Genomic DNA, 17,264 nt, shown 5'->3' with positions numbered 1-17,264 from the left:
GAGTCAAAACACAATTGTGTCCCCTTGAAATGTGGCGAAACTACATGGAAATATTTTTCATGTGAAATGGACTGGATGGTCATGGGCTGCTCCTGGATAATCAAACAGAAGGGTGGCATCCTCTTCTAGAGATAGTAGCGGACATTCGCAGGATAGTGCAAGATTATTGCGGAAGTATGTCGCACTGCTCAATTAGCTTAGAAGTCTTTCTCCAGTTTTGGATGCCATACAACTGAATAGCCCATAAAGATGTGTGAGTAAGTATGGTGATATAAGTGTGTGCGTACCTCTACGAGTTGTATTAGTGTTTTTAAAAAAAATAATTGATGGTCCCGTTTACGCGGCAGTTCTGGCAAAATCTTTTCCTTCCGGTCCATATCAAGGACATGAGTACTCCATAGATTGCCCTCCAAAAAATACTAGCCAATGGATGAATCGTCGCAAGGCGCTTATGTCATTGCAACATCCGTTGGTCTCCTATAAATACAGGCCATTAGGCACCTCGGTCTCTACATCCACCAAGTCTGCTAGCTAGTTCTCTCCCCAGAGAAATTTTCAAAGAAACCTTTGATCTTGCTTTGACAAATCATGGCCGAGGAGAAGCACCACCACCACTTGTTCCACCACCGCAAGGAAGAGGAGAGCTCCGGCGTGGTCGACTACGAGAAGAAGGAGAAGCACCACAAGCACATGGAGCAGCTCGGCGAGCTCGGCGCCATTGCCGCCGGTGCATATGCTCTGGTAAGTACTCCAAGTTCTCTGACCTTCATATGCACGTCTGATGCATTTTGGCAAAAGATTCACGTGGTACGTGATTCAGCTCTTGATCTGTATGAATCTGTTTGTGTGTGACTGCAGCATGAGAAGCACAAGGCCAAGAAGGATCCCGAGAACGCGCACGGCCACCGGATCAAGGAGGAGGTCGCCGCCGTCGCCGCAGTGGGCTCCGCCGGGTTCGCCTTCCACGAGCACCACGAGAAGAAGGACGCCAAGAAGCACGGCGAGCACTGAAGGTCGGTCATACGTGCGTCGCATGCAGTGCCAGCCACCGCTGATGCTTCGGCCTGTGTGCTTCCACTGCTTTGTTCATGAATTCGTGTGCATGAGGTCTTGATTTGGACTAGGTATTTCTGTCAGGTCCAAGTATAAAACAAAGTATGGAATAAATGTGTGCAGTATTGCACAATTTGTTTGTATGATGTGTATCGAATCATTTTTATTTCTTCTTTATTGAGATGTGTTCTGATTTTACTCGAATAATGTGGATTAATTGTGCTCTTCATTTTTTACTTGTAACATTTTGATAAAATGATTGCACAAAAGAGATGCCAGTTCCAAAAAAGAGTGTTTTTACAGTTCTTGGGAGGTATACTATGAAGTACTATCAAATTATACCTTCAGAGATACCAAAATTTGATACCTATGTACCAAAATTTAGTACCTCCTTAGTCATAATTCTTGGTACCTCCCAAGGATGGTAAAAAAGACTCGAGAGAGAGAGAGAGAGAGAGAGAGAGAGAGAGAGAGAGAGAGAGAGAGAGAGAGAGAGAGAGAGAGAGAGAGAGAGAGAGAGATGTAGGGTCGCGTGCAGCCTTGTCTAATTTTATTTTTGCAGAACAATCTAATTTGCTAGTCAATGTTTTGAAAATCGGTTATGATATTTTTCACTTGGTTTTCTTTTTAAGCATAAGTCAACTTTTGTTACAATTGGAGGTGCATGATATTAATTTGTTGCTTGGCTGGATGTTGATCCAATAATGGATCAGAACCGTGACTTCAGCAAAAAAAAAAAAACCCCTTATGGATATATAGCACCTTTGAAAATTTAGAATCTTTCATGTGCCTCCTCATTGGATCAACTGTATATGATCTTGAGTCTTGATATTTTTCTCAAAACCCCTATTGAAAAAATTCAATGTCCCCAATTGAATAAATAAATATGGGTCCGTCTAGTTATCAGTCAACAGATTTTAGAGGGTAAAATCTACCAAATTTCCATCCGTTAGATCTTCATCGGACGTCCCATATCAACTTCACCTTCATATAAATATCTAACTCTAATCCCCACTCTACACTCCACAGTCCACCCCACCACCTCCCTACTCAACTCCCGACACTACCACCCTACTCCGCCCCGCATGTCGCCACCCTGCCGCCTCGCTAGCACTATCCTCAGAGACGGTGCAGCCCACTGGTGGCCGCCTTCACCACCAACCCTCCCTCCTCCTCCGCTCTTCCCTCCGAGTGCATCTTCTTCCATGCCGATGATGGATCCCGTGCTCCCCCGCCTCCGTCGCCACTCCGAATGGCTCCAGCGGCACCACCGCCTCCAAAGCTGCCGCCCCCGACCGCTCCCTCACTAACCACTTCCAAGAAAGATGCCTCCACTGCCAACCCTGCCCAACCGGTGGTCCTCCACCATCACAGCGGGTGATGCCCCCGCTGCTTCACCATCCCACCCACTGCCTTCCACCACCGATGTGCCAGTAGCCTCCCTTTAAGTTGGCAACACCCAAAATCCTAAAAACTTGAACCCCAACCTGAAATCCTAACCCTAACCTTGCTATTGCCAGGGAAGAAGACGTCGCTGGAGGAGCTCAACAGAGGAGATGGCTGCATGAATCTCTAAGTTCATCCTACAATATGAAATTCGATATATTTCTTGTCAAGAAACCTATCATCAGATAAATAGCATTTTCCAATAAATAAATCTCCTCAGAAAAATGGTATATGCGTGCTGTAATTATCTATCTATCAACTACTCCTAAAAATCATTCTTGCTTGGAGATCTCTTGGATCACCAAAACTCTAGCCCTATGTATGGTGGCAAGGCAAAGGCACACGTGCTCTTCCAGCTCCTCGGCGAGCCTCCTCGAGCTCGAGCAGCTTCTCCTCAGCTCGCTCACCATCTCATGCACCGAGCTCCTATCGCCCGCCCTTTCCGCGCACCGCCTCGCCATGGCGTTCTCCCGCTCGATGCCGTCAGAGAGCCGCGCCACGAGGTGGCTCACCGTGTCGAAGTCCCTGCCAAGGACGTACGTCCCCTTCGCCGCGGTGTCGAGCTGCTCCCGAAGCCGCATCAGTGACCTGGTCTTGCTGGACCGCTTCTTCTTCGTCCTCTCCGCCGTGACCAGCCGCCTCTTAAGCGCGATTGGGCAGAGCCCCGCGGCCGCCGACCCGACCAGGAGGCCGAAGAACAGGAGGTGCGCCGCCGCGCCAATGGCGGCCGCCGCGGCCGCGCCGCAGGCCACGACGAGGCACGTCCTCCCGAGCTTCTTGACGGCCTTCACGATCTTGAGCTTCCTCGCCACCTTCCTGTGGCTGGACTTGATGCTCTGGAGTATGGAGGAGTACTTGCCGTGGATCTGCCTGAAGTTGCTTCGTGTCGTGGCGCCGAAAGGGTTGCTTCTGAAAGCGAATGATGGTTTGAGAGCAAGGGGAGCACTGGCACTAGTGCTGGCCGTACTGTCTGACATGCTTGCAAGGAAGCTGTCCATCGATTGGTAGTTGCTTTGGGTGCTCTTGATGTTCCTGAGCAGCTGCCGGCACATCTCCGAGGCTTCGGCGCTGGCGTCGAAGTAACCCGCCAATGCCAGCTCAATCTCTGAAGGAGTTCTTCGGTGCATCATCACGTTCTGAAGCACCGGAGGGATGAGATCCTGCTGAGTCTCAAGAAGCGCCTCCATTTCTTCCTCAGATTGCTGTTTGTTTGATAGGAAGCGCGCGTTGGATTGCGTCCGCAGTGTGTTGTTGTACTCTTCCTCTATGCTCAGGGATTCTAGCGTACGCACCGGCATTTCCACCGTCTCTGCAAAGCACACGATTTTTCAGCCTACGAAGTCCAAGTGCTATGGAGCATTGCAGGCATCTTCAGGTCATTCAATGTTTTGCAAAGAGAAACCATCAATTCTACTACCCACTGGGTACTGTACTAAAGGCAACTGAGAAATGACGCACATGGACAGATGGTATTAGTAACAGAAAACAATGACATTTGCAAAATTCAATCTTCTGTTCTTCTCCCTCACCTTGGAAGGACAGATTGGTTCTTCACAGAACTGTGCTATCTAAGTTCTTGGTCCTTCGAAGCACTGTTCGCCTCTTATCCAGATGCAACTTAACCATGCGGCTTGCCTTGGCTTAGAATGGACTTCACCTCACCTCACCCCAGGCTTTATATGCAAGCACCATAACTGATAAAAATCTTGTGCTTTGTCCTGTACTACTGCTCCCCAAAAACGTTGTCTAAACTTGTGCAACTCAGGTTGGCTTGCTGCTCCCTGACACCCCTGGATATCAGGGCCCATATCTCCTGATCCTCAGGTTCAGGCAGTTTTCAGCTGCATCCTTTCATGACCAACTCCTGCACTCCACATCTGTATCTTCAGTTCTGTCCTTTCCCAGTCGCCGTACCGGAGCCCTTTGGGTTGTGTGCAAGCTTTCTTGGCGGCTGCTGTTGTGAACTTGTGATCTATAGGGAAATTGGCGACGGTTTAGGTGGTTCAGGTACCCAAATTGCCAAAAACAGCTTCCGTTCTGATGGCTGTGGCCTGTACCAACGCACGGTCTTCCCCTTGATCAGTGTACGTGCGTACTTGGCTGGGTTCTTGACCATCATTGCTTCTTCAGAACTGTCCATGAGAAGGCCTGAAAACCAAAGAATTTGGTGCAGTATGGACGTACCAGCGCCTTACAGATCGGCTAATTCACGTGACAAATGAACAGACCGGATGGGATGCTCGAAAGAACTATCTCGGAACAAGTGAATGTTGTCAAGATTCAATAAAATTCACATGAAAGTTGTTTAGACTGAAGGTGGCGATTTGCTGTTGTAAGCGGGAAAATGTTCTCAGTTTATGAAAAATTTTGAACCCCATCAGAAATTTTGAATCTACATTTAAATTTCTCGGGAAGTGAAAAAGCTAAAACATTTATCGTTCGTGGGATTCAAACCACTGTTTAAAATGCCAATTCAGATGTGTTGCCACTCCGCTAGGTATGAGTTTTCGTTTTGGCTATGGTTGCCAATGGTCTAATCCTTAAATTCAAATTAAAAAACTGACCATTCGACCAGTTTGGCAAACTTCACAAGGGAGTCGGGAGGAAGAAATCCGGTTACTAATGACGGAAGGTTTCCTAAAACCGAAAACAAAGTTTCGCTAGCTGTGAACCATGCCGAGAAGAAAGCGGTAAACGTGTGAAATTGCAACCTATGGGGCTCATACTCGCTTGTTGCAACCTACTGGATTCCATCTTTTGTGTTTCTGGTACTTCGGGTGGCACTTTGCTGCATTGGAGATGCAGTGCTCTTGCTTGCACAGGAGGAGGAGCATCTCCGGCTGATCACACAAACAAACAAGGAATCCCCAACAGAAAGCTTGTAGTTGTAATATTGCAGATCAGTGCATGACATCACATGTATATCTCCCTATGCATCAAATCTACAACGAGCAAACTTTTTGACAACACCTACAACCTGAACTGTAAAATCTTGCAATAACCAGTAAGATGACTCATGCTACTATAGTACCCTAGAATGGGTATTTATATACGGATTTTAAACCTTATCATAAACAGTTATATGTGTCGTTAGCTTGCTATAGACGATTTTAAAACCGTTTGCAATACACTTAAACACATACGGATTTTCGAGATAACTATTTGTATATAGTAAGAGTCACAGATGATATTTCTTTAAACCCTCTATGATAACTAAGAGTCACTAACGGGTTTTGTTTGCACCCGTCTGTATTTATTGTCATAAACAAATTTTCTTAAAAACCATATGTGTCTTCCTTTCCCTCTATAAGCAATTTTGCTTCATGGCTGATAGGGGAAAGAGTCACATAGATATAAACTTTATAATTCTTAAATTAAACATATTGACACATTATTTAGAACAGTGATCACATATTATTCATAACATCGATCACATATTATTCAGAACACAAAACACAAGCGCATATATATATATATATATATATATATATATATATATATATATATATATATATATATATATATATATATATATATATATATATATATATATATATATATATATATATATATATATATATATATATATATATATATATATATATATATATATATATATCACAAAGGTTAAGAACATCACATTGTGCAAATTACACATTATTCAGAACACATAAACCTAGCTAGCTATGCATTATTAATGGTTGATCGACGCCGCATTCCAAAAGGATGAAATGATTGACATCATAGCAACAGTCTTCCAAAAATATGAAAAGTGATCGATAATTTGGGTTGATCGACGCCATCTTTCAAAAAGATAAGATGATAGACATTATCTCAATCTCCTGCGTTTCAGCATAATGTCAACCCAAGAATCATCTTCAATAAGTAGCTCACAGTCATATGAAAATGGCTACACCAAGACGATCTCATGCACCAGTCAGAATCAGACTGCGTTGAAACCAAACCACCACCCATGGTTCAACAAGAAATGAGCATTCAATCATGCCTTGTAGTTGACAAAAATATCTCCATTCTGACGAACAATAATGGAGAAATTTTCATCTGGTAGAACTAAATATAAAACACAGTTGACGGCATACATAGGGTCGATAGAGGGAGCCTTCATAGCAGCGAAGAAGATGAACTCTACCGGGCCAAAATTGACACCAAGCATCCGCGCCATCAAAGCCGCCATAGGGACAACCCTATCATGGCACATCCTAATTCCAATGAATTGTGCCCTTACAGATCTATGACGAAAACAAGATTGTGCCATCAGTTGCACAGATCGAAGCAATAAAAACCTCGGTATAGTAAAAGGAATCATATGATATTCACCTCAGTGCAGTGAGAGAGATTCAACCCTTGCCGAGATCTAGCTTCTCTAACGTTGATAGCGAGTGAGGACGCGGAACACTCCTTGCTTCTTAATACAGTGGAACACTTGGATATGAGGACTGCGAAAGAAGAACACTCCTTGTCGCTTTATATTGAGGAGAGACAAGCGGTTTGTGTGTGTTGGAAGCCAAAAGAGTCTGGAGAGATGGGCGATCAAATTTGAAAATGCTCATGGGTCTTTATATACAGATAGATATTTATAAAATCTGTATGTATCTACCGACTAGATACAGATGGATTTTACAAGAAATCGTCTATGACAATATCATAGATGGATTTTTCTAAAAGTCGTTTGTATCTGTAAGATAGAAACTGATGAATTTATAAAAACAATATGTGAGTTCATTCATACCTAGACGCTTGGCTTGTTATAGACATGCCTGCCTTAGCAAACGTCTGAGGATATTTAGTCTATGACGGCTCCTAAGTGTAGCGAACATAGTCTTTTTAGACATGTATGTGATTTTGGTAATTAATGATAATATAATCAATGTGACTAACATATTTGTTAAGAATATGCCTTAGTAGGAGGCCTCATGAACGCAATACATGAAGAAGCCACTGAAGCGGACAAAGATTGGATTGAATTAGACAAGTCCCAGAAAAATTATACACGACGGATGGTGTGGCGCAAAGGCGTTGGTACACACTAGAGGATTCTTCCTAGCTGCTTCATACATGCTAGATGGTCCGGTGATGAACAGTTGGCTACGCTGGAGCATTTTCCAGAAGTTGGTTTCTAGTGATGAAGAGTTGGCTGTATACGCCAGATGGTCCGACGATCAGAGGCTTCTACACGTCGGAGAAATGAACAAGAGAAGTGGCTTGATTGGCTCAAATCTACACATCGAATAATCCAATGATGGAGTTAAAGATAACAGCAGAACATCTAGTGTTCTCATTGAGTTTGAGTGAAGTCCCAATGGCTAGGCTAGTCCTGGGTGGACGATACACACTAAAAGGTCCAATGTTCAGAGATAGTGCACACCAGATCATCCGGCGTTCAAAAAAATGTGACCATTGTAGCAACTGCAAGTTCACGGGTTTGAAGCTATAAATACCCCCCCCTCACTCAGTCATTTGAGTATGCTAGAGTCCAGGGAAGCTCATATACACTTGAGAAGACATCCAAGCTATCAAAGTGTTAAAAGTTATCATTTAAGGCAATTAGCATAATATTAGAGAGTGATTAGTGCTATTAGGTCTAGAGAGAATTGTTGCTAGGTATTGTTTCCAAGAGAGGGGATCACAGAGTGATCCTACATTATACCAAGTGGTACATCGACGTCTTAGAGTCTTAGTGACTCTTTGGCACCGTGAGCCTTGGTAGCTCAAGCTTGTTGACCCTCTGACAAGGTATAGAGTGGCGGCAAGACGCTTGTACGAGGACGTGAAAACACTTGCCTTGGTGGCTCAAGCTCCGAAGTGAAGATGAAGACAACTAACTGGAAGAGAGGCTTGTGGTAAGCCTTGCCTTAGTGGCTTGGTAGCTCAAGGGTCATGACCGGATGTTGTCCGGGAGCACTAGCCTATGTGGCTGCTCCAACATGGACTAGAGATGGTGTTTTATACCATCGATACCACAGGATAAGAATCCTTTATGCCGAGTTTGTTCTCTTTACCTTCTCTACATTTTCTCATTTACATACTTGCCGAGTTTCCCCAATTCTCCATTTCTTTTTCAGTTTGATTAATTTTTATTGTTGGCCTTGGTCTTGCTGGACATAGAGCTCTGTCACTGCTTGCAGGTTGTGTCTTGCTTGTTGTACATGCAGTGGCGGAGCTAGAACACCCTCTGCACGAGAATTCTGGGTGTGCCTATGACACTAATCTGTACTGACATCTGTGAATTTTTACTCAACAAAGAACTAATCTATACTGGCATCAGGGTATTTGGGGTGTGCCTGTGACACCTAAAATACCGCCTGGCTCTGCCCTTGTGTACATGTGTCAAATATGTGTATAAAAGTTGGTTACACATAGGCTGAAGTTTAAATTAGGTTGTCAGGGATAGTTGTAGTTAGACTTATAATTCTGGGCCTATAAATAAGAGGCCCCACTGTTGTAACCGTAGGACAACAGACAAATAATATTGGGAGAGGAGCGCCCCCAGTTATGCTCCGAGGATGTAGGCAGATGACGGAACCTCATTAAAAAAATATCATGCTTTTGGTGTCGTATGTGATCTTGGCTTTGCGATCTTGGCTGTGCTTCAGTGTACTCTAACAAGTGGTACCAGAGCCTTGGAGAAAGATCATGTGAAGGTACAAGGAGATGTTCCACACCATGTAAAGCTTGCATAGTCCATGGGGCATACATGGCACAAGAAGGACTATGAAGGCTGCTATTCAATAGGGGTCAGTTAGACATGATGACCAAGTCTGCTATGCAGCTGGAATATGTTACAGGCGAGTGCGGTAGCTTTGACTCATGATTTGATTGATAGGCATTCAATCAAAATCGAAGCAACTGTTGCTTCCTCAAGGTGGAGCAACAACTATGATAGTGAAGGCTATGGTGAACTTTGGAGGTTGATGGATCCAGTTTGTTCAAGGGTTGCACATCGTGGCGGCAAACACGACATTGCAAGTTGTAGCTAGGGTCATGTGTACGGTGGATAGGGTTCCAAGCCAAGGTTGGTGCGACCAGGTCAACTAGGGTGAGTTCAGGCTTAAGCGGCCCAGACATCAGGTGCACGCAGTAGGCGGCAGCACCGAGTAGGCACAAGCAGCTGCCTGAGTGGGCCTGGTTCGGTTTGGTCAAGGGCGACTGGGTAGCTGGCCCAGCCGAGTGATGTGGCCTATGAGCAGAGGCGGCCCGAGCAGGCATGCAGCCACTGGCGTGTGACCCAGTCGGTGGATCAGGGCGTTGGCCTAGCGAAGGAGTAGTAATCACGGACAGTTATCAACGTGATGTAGTAGGAGGGCTCAAGCACCGGTGGAGGTTGCTATAGCCCATGAGGGCACAATGTAGTTGGCACGATAGGATGAGATCGGGCCCAAGCACTGATGCTCAGTAGGGTGTTGGCCTAGGTGGGACCTCAGGTGTGGCAAGCTAGAAACCGATCGGGAGTCCATGCTGTTGTGAGCGCTAAGGCTAGTGCGCCAAGAGGGCCAGGAGTGCGTGGCGATGCGAGCGTTGCATGCATGGGATAACACAGACCGAGACTATATTCGTTAGAGTCACATGAGTTGGATGTGTGGCTAGCATAGATGTGGTGTTATCTTTGAACTCACATGCATGCATGGCTGGTGTTCTGAACCTGGACATGGAGTCCGACGTATATTACAAATTTGGTGACCGACGAATTGTAGTTGGACTCGATCTCTAAGTGCAGTGGCTAGGATAAAAAAGGAGAGCATGTTTGATTGGTTGGCGCTAAGCAATATAACAAGCACTACAACAGGGCAACCAAAGCATGGAGAGTCTACGGGATTATCGAAAATTAAAATTGGGTTGTTCGTGAATCGGTGGTTGCGATGGTTGACAGTGAATGACGGGTGGTGCTTGAGCAGGTCGGCTTCATGGTGTGCGAGCGGCGTGATTGTCGACGGGGCTCGAGAGTGGTGGATAGTGCACATGTGGTGCATGAGGCGGCACGCGCGTGACTCGGAATGTGTGCGGCGGCGTGTCTAGACAGGGCACGGAATAAGCATGTGGTGGTGTGCCCATCACACATGAAATGCATGTGAGTGAAGGGATTCGGTAATCTACGACAATGTGAAGATGGCATTGATGACGTCCAAATTCGAGCTGACAAGGTTTGATGGGACTAGCAATTTCATGATATGTTATACGAGAGTTAAGGTCTGCTGGCACAACATGGTATCCTGAAGACTCCGCGGGAGTCAAAGCTAGCCACCGTAGATAATGACAAGCGTAAGCGACGGCAATAATTAGTTTGTGTCTATAAAATCAGATCATGTACCATATCATGGATGAGTCATCACCTAATAAGATTTGGGTAAATTGGCTGATCAGTTCATGTCCAAAACATTGATTCAGGAGTTGTATCTAAAGCAGAAATTGTATGGCCTGAAAATACAGGAGGGGTTGGATCTTGCTGAGCACATAAACATCTTCAATTAAGTTGTAACTGATCTTGTGAAGGTGGAGGTGACAATTGATGATGAATACAAGGTGATTATTCTTATGTATTTCTTGCCAAGGTCTTATGAGCATTTGTTCACTACATTGACATATGGTAAAGAGACAACTAAAGTGAAAGATATCCTTACGATGTTGTTTTCTTTTCATCGAAGTAGGAAGAAAAATGTAGGTCAGGGTTCATCAGAAGATGTTTTGCTGGTCAAAAGTGATCGAGGCAGGGAGATTGAGAAGAAAAAGAAGAAGGGGCCACAATGCTATAAGTGTAAAGATTGGAGACATGTGAGGAAACATTGTCTCGAACTGAAGAAGGGTGTGGCATATATTGTGGTTTCCAAAAAAGATGACTTAGAGAGCAATAGTGATATTCTCATACTATAGAGTGATAAGTCTGTGATATAGCGTGGTTATTAGATTCTGCAAGTTCATATCATGCAACATCTAAGGAGTGGTTCGTGTCATACACTAAGGGTGATCTTGGTCTTGCTCACTTGGGATATGACACAGGGTATCGTGTCATAGGAGTTGTCAACATTAGGTTGAAGATGTATGATGGACTGGGGGTGCTACTCGAGGGTGTGCAGTATGTGCCAGGACTTATAAGGAATCTGATCTCACTTGGAATTCTGCATGAAAAAGGTTGGTTGTATCAGATGGTGCCAGATAAGAGGATCTTGAAGGTGATGCCGGATGCCAAGACTATGATGATAAACGAGAAGACAAGAGCTCATCAGTACAAACTGAAGGGTGATGCCATAGAGGAGGGGGCTGCAAACTTTATAGTTTTCAGTCCTGACGGTGAGGCATCCTCACCAGGTATTCGAAGTGAGCAGCGGAACTAGTCGACTCAAGTCTTCATACACGGAGGGTTCTCACATATACGGCTTCAAGATGGCGTGCATATTCTCTAAGGTGGAGTTTGTTGTATATGTGTTGAATATGTGTACAAAAATTGGTTATAGATAGATTTGAGTTTAAATTAGATGGTTAGGGATAGAGTTATAGTCAAACTTGTTTTTTTTTTGAGCCTATAAATAAGAGGCGCCACCATTGTAACCGTAGGATGACATACAAATAATATTGAGGGAGCAACATCCGTAGTCATGCCCTGAGGATGTAAGCAGATGGCTAAACATCGTTAAAAAACACCGTGCTTCTGGTGTTATATGTGATCTTGTCTTTGCGATCCTGGTTGTGCTTCCACGTACTCTAACATTGCTCCTCCACCTACCTAAAGCTATAACCTCATAGAACACAACATCATATCTTTTTTATTTTATTTTGTGCAGCCGAATGCCCTATAGTTGAACAAATTGGCATTTTCTTGTTAGGATCCCATCTCAATATCAAATGGGACGGGCAACAAACGTCTTGACAAAGCAGTTGTTTATAAATGACATCATTTGAGGAGTGCAATGTTGAAGCAAAACTGGAGCAGCATAGATTAAATATGGCAATATTATCAAAGTAGAAAGGCAATACAAATGTTGATAATTGGTGCTTGTACCTTTTTTTACCAACACTAGGTGGTGTTGTGAAATTAGTCAGTTAGAGCATACATTGGTAATATCTCCAAGAGGTTTTGCATAGTCCAACGTGACTAATTGTACAAAAATCGTTACAACTTGGCTCCACAAAAATCAAATGTGTAGACTTCTCTTTTTTGACCGATCAACATGGTAATTTTTAGGTCTTAAGAGCAAAAGAGATGACTTCTTTTAACCTTGTTTTATTAAAATAATAATAGATAGCTTTACAAGCATGCATCACATGTGTTATTGCAAGGAGATAATTACTTATTTGTCATTAGAAGATAATGTGATTCCATATTTGCCACTCCACAAAACGAACTTACTTATTTGCTACTACTTCTAATTTTCATTTCTTCCTCATCACTTTCATTCATTTTACCCATAAAAAAGACATATTTGCCTTTGAGGAGCCACCAACAGTTAATCAAAGTTTAGGACTACTTAGAGAACAAATCATAGAATATGATATATTAGAGAGTTGTAAAATTTCTTTATGCTTCCATAGAGTTTTTTAATGCCGAATTTGGATGAATAAATCAACAGATATGAATTTATGAAGTCGTGTTGTTTTCCAACATTTGTGACTATGATTAGGCATAACAAAAGCCAAAATTAATTTTTGTGGTGAATATCAAAGTTGTAGAAAATTTTGTGTAGATAATTTTAATGTGCATATTTGTTTTGTTAAGTGTTATAGAAAAATAGATATGAAAATAATAGTGTACAGTTCACCTTGTTATTTTTATATCTATTTTTTCTACAACAGTAAACATAACAAATATGCACATTAAAATTATGTACATAAAATTTTCTACAACTTTGATATTTATTATAAAAATTAATTTAGGCGTTTGCTATGCCTAATCATAGTTACAAATGTTAGAAAACAACACGATTTTAGAAATTCATATGTCTTGATTTATTCATTCAAATTTAGAGTTCAAAAACTCTATAGAAGCATAAAGAAATTTGTTACAACTATCTAATACATCACATTCTATGATTCAGTATTTAAGTAGTCATAAACTTCGATTAACTGTTATTGGCTCCCTAAGAGTAAATATATCTTTTTTATAGATAAAATGAATGAAAGTGGAGAGAAATGAATAAAAATTAGAAACAGTATCAAATAAAAAGGTTCATTTTATGATGTGATAAATAGAGAATCACATTATCTTCTGATGACAAATAAGAAATTATCTCTATTAGTATTAGGTCGTGCCGTCTCAGTGGCCTCCGAGCGTATCCACGTTAGTCTATTTAGTTGCTCTGTTTGATATGTTTTGTATGATCTGGATGAAGGTTATTCGAAATGATTAGTGATATCCATTGTTCCTTCATGTCTGAGATAGTGCTTCGTTTCATGCATAACATTAAAAAAGTGAATAGTCAGTAAGTGACCATTTGACATGAAGAAACAATAATCAGACGACAAAAAAGTCTCATGTGTTCACGCACACGCTAGTGCACATTGATGAAGCTGCTGCCCGAGACAATGAGTGTTCATGAACATGTTGCATCCAATGTTTCTTCATATCACATTAATTTGCTATATCCAGTGCTCCTTCATATCACTCTGAGCATAGCCATGTTAGACTCCTTATAATATTAGTGTACGTGAGAACAGACAAAGGAGAGAGAGAGAGCGTGAAGGAGGACTTAGCAGCCTTGCACAGCTTGCATCAATGAGAAGATTTAATGATGCAATATAATATTATGTATGCATAGGAGGCACAACTAGCGCAATATATACTATTGTCACTGATTCTAGATAGCATGTCAGACGGAAAAGAAAATAATAATCAGACGACAAAGAAGCTTCCTGTGTTCACGCCAGTGCGCATTGATGAAGCTGCTGTCCGGGGGCTAGTGCGTATTGATGAACCTGCTGCATGTAGTGTTCCTTCATGTCACATTACTTTGCTATATCCAGTGCTCCTTCATATCACGTCACTTACCGACTATTTATCTTTTATAATATTATTTTTGACGATACATACACATCATGATACTTCTCTTAACTATATAAGCATGATGCTTTATTCTATCACACCTTATATAGTGTATATTTAAGTAGCAGAGTTACTTAGTTATCTCTATTACAAGCCTGAATGCCTGCAGGGTGTTACGGCCCTTTTCACTGGGTGTGGCTCTTGCCTTCCTCGCGCGGCGCCGTCAGGTCGCCGCAGTCGTACCACATGGTGTCCGCGAGCCTGGGGAACACGAACGGGTAGAACACCCAGTCCCGGAACAGCTTGACCAAATACCCGCGTACGCCGCGGACGTTGGTCCCGCCCTGCTGGACCCAGCCCGACACGTAGGCCCCGGCCACCAGCCAGGCCGCGCGCCAGCGCCGCTCCGCCACGTACGCGGCGACGCCCTCGGCCGGCGTGGCCGCCTGCGACAGGGCGCGGGCGAGCACGACGGCGTCCTCCAGCGCGGAGCACCCGCCCTGCGCCATGTCGGGCGTCATGGGGTGGAACGCGTCGCCGGCCACCGTCACGGGTCCGCGGGCTGCCTTGCCGGTGAGGAGGGACCATGGGTTCCGGTACAACAGTGGAGCCCATGAGAGGTTGCCCATGTCAGAGTGGCGCACCACGTCCAGGTACTCCGCGGGCATGTGCTTGGCCAGGTTGTCACTGACCTCCCGTATGGTTTTAATCGGGTCCGTGGCGGCTTCTTTCTCTGCAAATTGTGTTATTGGCATCAGGATGTTAGGATACTGTGGGGGCGGCAATGGCAGAGAGAGGCCGTATGCCGTGTGCAGAGTGTGGACTTGCCTACAGCGACGGTGTTGTTGACGAGGAACCAGTAGATGTCGGTGTCGCTGATGGGCACCATGCCGGCCCTGAGACCCTCCGAGAGGAACTGACGGAGCTCCCGCTTCATGCTGTGCCCGTGGGGGTACACGGAGAGCCCGCGGACGGCGGACCGGCCCGAGCTGGCCGGCTCCGACATGCCCAGCCACCGCGCCACCACAGAGTGTACGCCGTCGCACCCGATCAGGACCTGAGAGCGAAGAGAACGCGCACCATTAATCACCACAGTTCACGCGCACGCGTAAAATGTGTAGAGACGCACACGATGCTTAGTTGGCGTACCTTGGTTCGGATCACGGTGCCCTCGTTTAACCGTAGGACGACTGTCTCTGACGAGTCGCCGATTGCAGGTTCGGTGTCGATGGAGACGAGCTTGGACGAGAATCGAATGGTGCCCGGCGGCAGATCCTCCGCAAGCGCCCCCAGCAGCGCCTTTCGGTCCACCGGCCTCACTTTCACTCCACCACTTTTTTTTTCAATTCAACCAAATAATTAGAGATACTAGTATCAGTTAAAACTGCTTCCTCCATCGAATACTTATCAATTTTGACCAAACATATATACCAGGGCAGTACCAACTTTCAATGTAATGACTCAAATGTTCTAGTAACTAACCAAAATGTTCCAAGTATTTGAAAACAGAAGGGTAAACTAGTTTCACCGTTTCAGATTGAAATCATCGCAATTTGCTACGAAATTTGTTCAGCTAGGCCGCTTGCTCAATCCATGCCGTGACACGCCAAGAATTTGAAAGATCAGTGTACTGACCTGCCTTTGTTCCCGGCAAAGCGAAACACCTGCGTCGCTCCGCTCTCAAGATTGGTCACCTTGGATCTGCGCGCAGAGATGGAGTTCAGCAGGTCACTTGGGCAAGCACAGCGAGTCCAGCTAGAATCGAATCGCGTCCTGATCGGTACGCGACGGCGACGCACGTTTCGTACGCGTTGTAGCGGGAGGTGAGCTTGTGCGCGACGCCGAGCGCGCGGAGCGCGAACCAGCCGTTGGGGAAGATGGTGAGCGCGGCGCCCGTGGCGCGCAGCTCCGCGTGCCGCTCCAGCACCACGACGCCGCCGCGGCCGGCGACGCGCGCCACGCCCGCCCGACGGAGCGCCAGCGCAGTCGCCAGCCCCGCGATGCCGGCGCCCACGATCACGACATCTGCCTCCACGTCTTCCTTTGCCACAGCCGCCGCCGCTCCTGACGCCTCGCCGCCGGCGGCGGCCATGGATCGTTGACTGGCTAGCTCGTGGATCAGGCAGGCCAAATTATGCTCACCACAGCAAACGGCGCACTACTTTACACATCGATGTGTGTGCCAGATCTTGGTGCACGGCGGCAAGTGGATGTAGGGCGCGTTCGGCTAGTAGTCCTAATGAGGCTCACCAATTTTTTTGACGTGCTCCAAATAATTAGCTGCTATTTGAATTGGTTCTAATTTTTTGTAAGCCCTAATACACCTGAGCATTTTCTTCAGTCACGCGGGCGAGAATTTGGACGAGCAAAACGCTCGGCAGTGTTTTGGTTGCCCAACAAAGCTAAGTGGCAACAGCTCACTTATGCACGGATTGCAAAATTTATATATTAACAAGTTTGAAATTGATATATTTTCTAAACAACATATCCAAATCACGATCCGTTTACACCATTACATTCTTTACAATTAAATCTATAGAATGAATTCTCACTTGAGTATGTTTCACTAGAAAAAAATTTAATGGCATGTGGGTGTCATATGCTATTCTCATAACTTTAGTAAGACTTGGCAAGGATGAAATCCAAACAACATTTTTCTTCCATGTTTTGGTATTACCGGTGAATTAGCAAGGCTAGATCCAAATAATATTTTTTCTCGTATTTTGGCATAGCTCACGTTTTGGTGAAATCAAAATTTTAGTAGAGCTAGTTGGGA

The 17,264-nt window shown here is 44.6% G+C and overlaps 3 protein-coding genes across 3 annotated transcripts; 1 reads left to right on the top strand and 2 right to left on the bottom strand.

Annotated features, from left to right (window-relative positions):
• Nucleotides 1-457: 457 nt before the first annotated feature.
• Nucleotides 458-1,282, top strand: LOC133887636 (abscisic stress-ripening protein 3-like). Its single transcript, XM_062327585.1, has 2 exons — nucleotides 458-741; nucleotides 859-1,282. The coding sequence occupies exons 1-2, from the start codon at nucleotides 589-591 to the stop codon at nucleotides 1,009-1,011; spliced, it is 306 nt and encodes a 101-aa protein (XP_062183569.1). The 5' UTR covers nucleotides 458-588; the 3' UTR covers nucleotides 1,012-1,282.
• Nucleotides 1,283-2,771: 1,489 nt separating this feature from the next.
• Nucleotides 2,772-3,797, bottom strand: LOC133889466 (putative UPF0496 protein 2). The gene has a single exon (XM_062329978.1). The coding sequence runs from the start codon at nucleotides 3,795-3,797 to the stop codon at nucleotides 2,772-2,774; it is 1,026 nt and encodes a 341-aa protein (XP_062185962.1).
• Nucleotides 3,798-14,573: 10,776 nt separating this feature from the next.
• LOC133889646 (monooxygenase 2-like) lies at nucleotides 14,574-16,850 on the bottom strand. Its single transcript, XM_062330089.1, has 5 exons — nucleotides 16,288-16,850; nucleotides 16,124-16,189; nucleotides 15,638-15,821; nucleotides 15,317-15,545; nucleotides 14,574-15,221 (listed from the first exon to the last, which is right to left on the bottom strand). Exons 1-5 carry the CDS (start codon nucleotides 16,578-16,580, stop codon nucleotides 14,674-14,676), a joined length of 1,320 nt encoding a protein of 439 aa, XP_062186073.1. The 5' UTR covers nucleotides 16,581-16,850; the 3' UTR covers nucleotides 14,574-14,673.
• Between the last annotated feature and the right edge of the window lie 414 nt (nucleotides 16,851-17,264).

Source organism: Phragmites australis, chromosome 13, assembly GCF_958298935.1.
Source record: "Phragmites australis chromosome 13, lpPhrAust1.1, whole genome shotgun sequence".
Taxonomy (NCBI): domain Eukaryota; kingdom Viridiplantae; phylum Streptophyta; class Magnoliopsida; order Poales; family Poaceae; genus Phragmites; species Phragmites australis.
Note: the sequence above shows the minus strand (reverse complement) of the source record. Positions and strands in the feature narration are given on the sequence as shown.